Genomic DNA, 7,984 nt, shown 5'->3' on the forward strand with positions numbered 1-7,984 from the left:
ACGGCCATGTTCAAGTTTTCCACAAATATTGAGAAAAGAAAGAAGAAGACACAAACTGTGTTTGGTATTATTATAGTTTTTTCTTTTAGAGAATTGATTGTACATATAAGAAATATAATATAAGATTTAGAAATAAGATTATTAGAAAAATCAAACATCAAAGTATTTATTTTAAATTCTTTTTCCAATGGACATTCCCATTCTGAAAAAAAAGAGATATAAATATGGAAGTAAAAATTAATCAGATCGTTAAATGTAGAAAATATTAATTAACACATTAACCATAACCAGTCTACTTTATTTAACAAAAAGCACATCTGATAGATCAAAAAAGTGTTTAACTTCATGCATTGACAATTTAAAATTATTTTGCAACATCGGGTAAAACTATTTTACAACAATTGGTAACTGCATATATAAGTTTAATATGGTAACCTAGAAAATAGGATAAATTATCTATAACAGGATATATTACATTGATATTACCATGTCAAAAAATTTAGTAAGTACATGAATAATCACCGTGAAATCTTCAAGATTTCTCCTATAAATACCCTTGGTAGTAAATCTAGTTTTTCCATTCAAGATACAACATTTCTCCTATAGTCATGGGATTTGTTCTCTTTTCACAATTGCCTTCATTTCTTCTTGTCTCTACACTTCTCTTATTCCTAGTAATATCCCACTCTTGCCGTGCCCAAAATTCTCAACAAGACTATTTGGATGCCCATAACACAGCTCGTGCAGATGTAGGTGTAGAACCTTTGACCTGGGACGACCAGGTAGCAGCCTATGCGCAAAATTATGCTTCCCAATTGGCTGCAGATTGTAACCTCGTACATTCTCATGGTCAATACGGCGAAAACCTAGCTGAGGGAAGTGGCGATTTCATGACGGCTGCTAAGGCCGTTGAGATGTGGGTCGATGAGAAACAGTATTATGACCATGACTCAAATACTTGTGCACAAGGACAGGTGTGTGGACACTATACTCAGGTGGTTTGGCGTAACTCGGTTCGTGTTGGATGTGCTAGGGTTCAGTGTAACAATGGAGGATATGTTGTCTCTTGCAACTATGATCCTCCAGGTAATTATAGAGGCGAAAGTCCATACTAATTGAAACGACCTACGTCCATTTCACGTTAATATGTATGGATTGTTCTGCTTGATATCAAGAACTTAAATAATTGCTCTAAAAAGCAACTTAAAGTCAAGTATATAGTAATAGTACTATATTTGTAATCCTCTGAAGTGGATCTATAAAAAGACCAAGTGGTCATAATTAAGGGGAAAAATATGAGTTGATGATCAGCTTGATGTATGATCTGATATTATTATGAACACTTTTGTACTCATACGAATCATGTGTTGATGGTCTAGCTACTTGCGATATTACGAGCAAAATTCTTAACTACATGCCTTAGGAACAAGCTTACACAGTTCATATAATCTACTAGAGGGCCAAAAACATGAAAATTACCAATTTAGATGGTAGGAGGATATTGAAAGTGGAGCAGCTAGTTTTAATAACTGACCGTTAGTCTTAAAATTGACGGTATAAAAATATTTACATAATCAGGTCATTTATAAGGTAATTATAGGTAAATATTTATGACGAATTCTCAATAGTAATCTGAAAAAAAATTGTAACTAACCTATTATACTAAAACTACTATAATAGGTTAGATTACATTAATCATGTCATTAGAAGATCTTTAATTTACATTTTCTGTTTATACAATAATAACAACAAACCAGAAAAATCTCACAAGTGGAGTATGATTGTTTAGCACAGTACAGTCACATAACCATCTGGTAAGCAGATGAAATTCACAACATTAGGAGTTTTTGGCCCGAATTCTAGTTTTTGGCCCTTAAACGCTAAAAAACGAGTAACAATCATGCCTAGGCGGTGCCTATTATTCATTAGATCATTTTTGATGGCCCTGCAATTTAGGCGATCCAGGTTTGGGCGCCCCTATGCAGGAGGTGCATGCTATTGCACACGAAAATTTGGGAATCGGTTTGAATTCCAGTTTTATGGTCCTAAAATGCCAAAAAAACGAGTAACGATCATGGCTAGGCGGTGACTATTGCTCCTTAGGTCATTTTTTATGGGCCGACGAATTTTAGGCGATCCAGGCTCGTTTGTTTGGGCCCATGCAGGAAGCGCAGGCTATAGAACACGAAAATCTAGGAATTGAGCAGAATTCCAATTTTATGGCCTAAGATGCCAAAAAATGAGTAACGGTCATGGCGAGGCGGTGACTATATTTTCTTAAGTCATTTTTTATGGGCTAGAAAATTTTTAGACGATCCAAGTTCAGGCGTCCGGGCCCATACAAGAGGTGTGGGCTATATAGCACACGAAAATCTGGGAATCGGGGAAATTCCAATTTTATAGCCCTAAAACGCCAAAAAACGAGTAATGGTCATGGAGAGGCTGTGACCATTGTTCCTTAGATCATTTTTTATGGGCCTGAAAATTTTTAGGTGATCCAGATTCGGGCTCCCGGGCCCGGGCCTGTGCAGGAGGCATGGGCTAGGGCACATTAAAATCTGAAAATTAGGCGAATTCCAATTTTATGGCCCTAAAATGTCAAAAAATGAGTAACTGGCGAGACAGTGACTATTATTCCTTAGGTCATATTTAATGGCTGACAAAAATTTAGGCAATGCGGGTCCTGGTGCCTGGGTACATGTAGAAGGTGTGGGCTATAACACATAAAAATCTAGGAATCACGCGGAATTCCAGTTTTATGGCTTTAAAACACCAAAAAAACGAGCAAGATTATGGAGAGGCGGTGACTATTATTCCTTCGGTCGTTTTGATGGGCTGGAAAAATTATAGGCGATCCTAATCTGTTTGCCCGGGCCCACGCAGGAGGCACACGAAAATTTGAGAATCGGACAGAATTTCAGTTTTATGACCCTAAAACGCCCAAAAACGAGTAACGCTAATGGCGAGGCGGTGACTATTATTCTTAGATTATTTTTGTCGGGCCGGGAATATTTTAGACGATCCGGGTCCAATATCTGGGGACCGTGCAGGAGGCATAGGCTATAGCACACGAAAATTTGGGAATCATGCAAAATTCCAGTTTTACGACCCTAAAATGCTAAAAAAACGAGTAACAGTTGTGGTGGGCGGTGACTATTTTTCCTTAGGTCATTTTTTATGGGCCAGCAAAGTTTTAGGCGATCGGGGACTGATCGCCCCGGCCCATGTAGGAGGTGTGGGTTATAGCATACGAAAATCTGGGAATCGAGCGGAATTCAAGTTTTATGACCTTAAAATGCCAAAAAATGAGTAACGGGCCTGGCGAGACGATGATAATTCTTTAGGTTATTTCTTATAGACCGATAAAATTTTAGGCTATCTGGGTCCGGTCATTCCAGTCCATGTAGGAGGCTTGGGCTGTAGCATATAAAAATATGTGAATCAGGCGGAATTCTAATTTTGTGGACCTAACATGTTAAAAAGTGAGTAACGATCATGACGAGGCAGTGACTAAAATTCCTTAGATCGTTTTTGATGGGCCGGCAAAAATTTTGGCGATCCAGGTCCAGTCGCCCTGGTTCATACAAGAGGTGTGGGCTATAGCATACGAATAATCTAGGAATCGGGCGAAATTCCAATGTTATAGCCCTAAACCGCCAAAAAATGAGTAACGGTATAGACGAGGTGGTGACTAATGTTCCTTAGGTTGTATTTGATAGGCTGGCAAAATTTTAGGCTATCCGGGTCGGGACGCTTTGACACAAGCAGGAGGCGTGGGCTATAACACACGAAAATCTGGAAATCAGATGAAATTCCAGTTTTATGGCCCTAAAACACCAAGAAATGAGTAACGGTCATGGCGAGGCAGTTACTATTATTCCTAAGGTCATCTTTGATAGGACAAAAAAACTTTAGGTGATCCGGATATGGTCGTCCGAGCCTGTGCATGAGGCATGGACTATAGCACATGAAAATCTGGAAATCTAGCAAAATTTCAATTTTATGGACCTAAGACGCCAAGAAATGAGTAATGGTCATGGCGAGGCGGTGACTATTGTTCCTTAGGTCATTTTTTACGGGCCAAAAAGTTTGGCGATCTGGGTCCGGTTTCTCTGCCCCATGTAGGAGGTGTGGGCTATAGCATACGAAAATCTAGGTCGAGCAGAATTCCAGTTTTATGGCCCTAAAACACCAAAAAGCGAGTAACGGTCATGGCGAGGTTGTGGTTATTGTTCCTTAGGCCATATTTGATGGGTTGGCAAAATTTTAGGTGATTCAGATCTGGTCGCCCTGGTCCATGTAGGAGGTGTGGACTATAGCACACGAAAATCTGAGAAGCAGGCGAAATTCCAGTACATGCCATCTGCATGAATCCGGGAATCAAAAAGGACATAATGAACAATAATCATGTTTTCAACATGACCGTTCCTTGTTTTTTTGGCATTTTAGGCAAAAAAAATTAGAATTTTGTTCAATTTCCAAATTTTCAAGTGCTATAGTTCACATCTCCATGAATTCGGGCTTCCGAATCTAAATCGCCTAATATTTTTCGGGGCCATAATAAATAACCTAATGAAAAATAGTTATGGCTTCAACATGACCGTTCCTCTTTTTTCGGTATTTTACGGCCAGAAAACTGAAATTCGGGTCGATTTCTAAATTTTCGTGTGCTATATTTCGCTATTTGCATGAATCGGGGCTATTGGATACGAATCGTCTAAAATTTTGCGGGGCCATCAAAAATGATTAATGAATTACAATAATGGCTTCGGCAAGACCGTTCCTCATTTTTGGTATTTTATGGCAAAAAAACTAAAATTTGGGCAGAATTTCAAATTTTCATGTGCAATAATCCATTCCTTCTGCATGAATTCGGGCTAACAGATCCAAATTGCCTAAAATTTTACGGTGCCATAAAAATTAACTAATGAACAATAGACATGGTTTCGGTAAGACCGTTCCTCCTTTTTTGGCATTTTAGGGCCAAAAACTGGAATTCGTGCCGATTTTTAAATTTTCGTGTGCTATAGTCCATGCCATATGCTTGAATTCGTGTGCCATAAAAAATGAACTAATGAACAATAGTCATGGTGTAACGACCCAAGTCCATTATAGGCCGCGATGGTACCCAACATCATTGTTAGGCAAGCCAACACTGATCAAACTAGTGGTTTCCCGTTTTTGAATAAATTACTAAGTGGATGACATTTCCTCATTTGTTAAAAAGATTTAGAAATTTGCAAATGTAATATAAACTAACGGAAGCAAATGAGTACAAATCATAATCATGAAAGCAAATCCAAAATCATAAGTCTACTAGTGTGTGTGTGCCAAGACCTGGTGTCACAAGTGTGTGAGCATTCTAGTAGAATATACAAAAGAATACTAGTCTACTGTCTAAAAGGAAACAGATAGAAAAATATAACATAAGGGAGACTCCAGCTGCTGCAGAACGGCTTGGAAGACAGCTCACCGTGAAGTCTCGAGATGGGGATCAAATTTGCGCGTCGGACTGGTAACCAGATGCACATGCCTTAGATCATGTACAATTAAGTACAGAAGTATAGCGTGAGTATATAAATAATATGTACCCAGTAAGTATCTAGTCTAACTTCGAAGAAGTAGTGACGAGGGGTCGACTCCAACACTTACTAAGGGCCAACAATATGATAATATGAAATTCTAATTAAGCATGATATATAGAGATAACAATAAAAACTCAGAACAAGAAATAACTGAACAATTCTTTCACCATATTTAGGAACCCAAATCACTTCCTTCATTTAAAACAAATGATCTCTCAATCAATAAATTAATACCAATTATGAAAGGTACTTCCAGTTCTATTATCACGCACGAATTCTACCGTGGACGTATGACCCAATCCAACATAAATATAAATTGTGCACTGCCGAGGGTCGAACGGCACGAACCATAGATATATCTATTAACCTTCCGAGGCGAATGACCCGCTCCCATGAGAATAGTGGAAAGAATCACCCCGCTCGCGGAATATACTTGCGACGCGGTCAAATATAAATTTATCAATAAATTACAACCCTTTCTTGATTCTTTTCAAAATAAAGACAATTCAACTTGAAGCTTTTAAATTCTTAAAAATCCTCTACTTAGTTTCACTCGTTACAATTAACAATTATAATCAAATAACGGTATCCACAAAGCATGGTGTAAACCTAAAACTACCCGGACATAAATAGGAATAGTATCTACGTACGGACTCTCGTCACTTCGTGCGTATGTAGCTCCCACAATTCATAACACATATTAATTAAGTTCACCTATGGGGTAAATTCCCTCTTACAAGGTTAGAAAAGAGACTTACCTCGTCTCAAAGCCTACTTCCCGGTTCAAAAAGGTGCTCAAACCTCCAAATTTGGTGTCAAACAACTCGAAACTAGTCAAATATCATATAAATTAATCAATTTGTTCTCAAAAGTTCATATCCCCATTATTAAAGTGATTACCCAACCCTAAATTCAAGATTCCTAAAATTCACCCCTAGGCCCACGTGCCCAGATTCCGGATATTTTTGAAGAAAGTTGTTACCCATAACCTTAGGAACATAAATATATGATTTTTAATAAGTTCCATAACCAATTTTGTGTTCAAATCTCATTTTTATCAAAAACCTAAGTATTCATCTAAACCCTTGATTTTCACTAATTTTTACATGTTAATCTACCCATAATCTATGTATTTAACTCATGTTGTGTAGAAATTACTTACCTCAAAGTGCAAACTGAAAACCCTCTTCCAAAAGCTCCAAAAGTCGCCCAAGAGATGAAGTGAAATGAAATAAATGGCCTAAGTCCGGCATTAAATGAGCAGGGCACAGGCCTCTAATGTCGCGTTTGCGACAGCAGGTTCGTAAATGCGAGGGTCACAAATGCGACAAAACTCTCGCAAATGCGAAGCCTGACTTCAGCTGCTAAGGTTGCAAATGTGACGGAGGGGTCACAAATGCGATCACTTTTGAGGTTGCAAATGCGGCTCAAGTGTTGCAAATGCAAACAATGGCCCAGTCGAGCTTCCTCGCAATTGTGAAGCTCTTCTTGCAAATGCGAGGTTAGCATTTGCGAGACCAACGACTGATGCCATGAAAAACTAGAAATCTGGTGTATGTTTCATCCTTTCCAAACGTTTGAAACTCACCCGAGCCCTCGGGGCTCCACACTAAACACCCACACAAGTCTAAAAATATCATAGAAACTTGCTCGTGCGATCAGAGCACTGAAATAACATCAAAAACCATGAATTGGACGCCAAAATGCATGAATTTACTCATGAACTCAAAAACTTCTAAAAATACTTCCGTGCGTCTGATTCCTATCAAACCAACTCGGAATGATGCCAAATTTTGCGTGCAAGTCTTAAATGACATTATGGACCTACTCCAACTTTCGAAACTGAAATCCGAACCCGATATAAAAAAGTCCACCCTTGGTCAAACTTTCTAAAAACTTCAAGTTTTTAATTTTTTCCAAATGACTCCGAAACGACCTACAGACCTCCAAATCTACTTCCGGACGTGCTTCTAAGTTCAGAATCATCATACGAAGCTATTCCCAGGCTCGGAATCCCAAACAGACGTCTAGAATGTAACAATCCATTTCAACCCAAACTTATTGAATTTGCTCAAAATGTCAACTTTCATTATTAGGCGCTGCGCTCCCGGATCATCCAAAATTCGATCCGAACATACGCTCAAGTCCGAAATTATCATACGAACCTATTGGAACCGTCAAATTCCGATTTTATGATCGTTTACTCAAAATGTTGACTGAAATCAAATTTGGCCTTTTAAGCCAACCTTAAGGAACCAAGTGTTCCGATTTCAACATGAACCCTTTCAAATCCTGAACTAACCATCCCCGCAAGTCATAAAACAGTAAAAGCACATACAAGAAGTCTTATTTAGGAGAACTGGGTTCTAGAAAGCAAAACGATTGGTCGGAACGTTACA

General features: G+C 38.5%; 1 protein-coding gene across 1 annotated transcript; it reads left to right on the top strand.

Moving 5' to 3' along the window:
* The first annotated feature begins 559 nt into the window (after positions 1-559).
* LOC142181287 (pathogenesis-related protein 1A) lies at positions 560-1,354 on the top strand. The gene has a single exon (XM_075254265.1). The coding sequence runs from the start codon at positions 609-611 to the stop codon at positions 1,113-1,115; it is 507 nt and encodes a 168-aa protein (XP_075110366.1). The 5' UTR covers positions 560-608; the 3' UTR covers positions 1,116-1,354.
* The last annotated feature ends 6,630 nt before the right edge of the window (positions 1,355-7,984 follow it).

The sequence above is a fragment of the Nicotiana tabacum genome, chromosome 5, assembly GCF_000715075.1.
Source record: "Nicotiana tabacum cultivar K326 chromosome 5, ASM71507v2, whole genome shotgun sequence".
Lineage (NCBI taxonomy): Eukaryota > Viridiplantae > Streptophyta > Magnoliopsida > Solanales > Solanaceae > Nicotiana > Nicotiana tabacum.

What these genes read in the sequence shown, in the direction of transcription:
- LOC142181287 (XM_075254265.1), top strand. Translation starts at nt 609, where the DNA reads ATGGGATTTGTTCTCTTTTCACAATTGCCTTCATTTCTTCTTGTCTCT.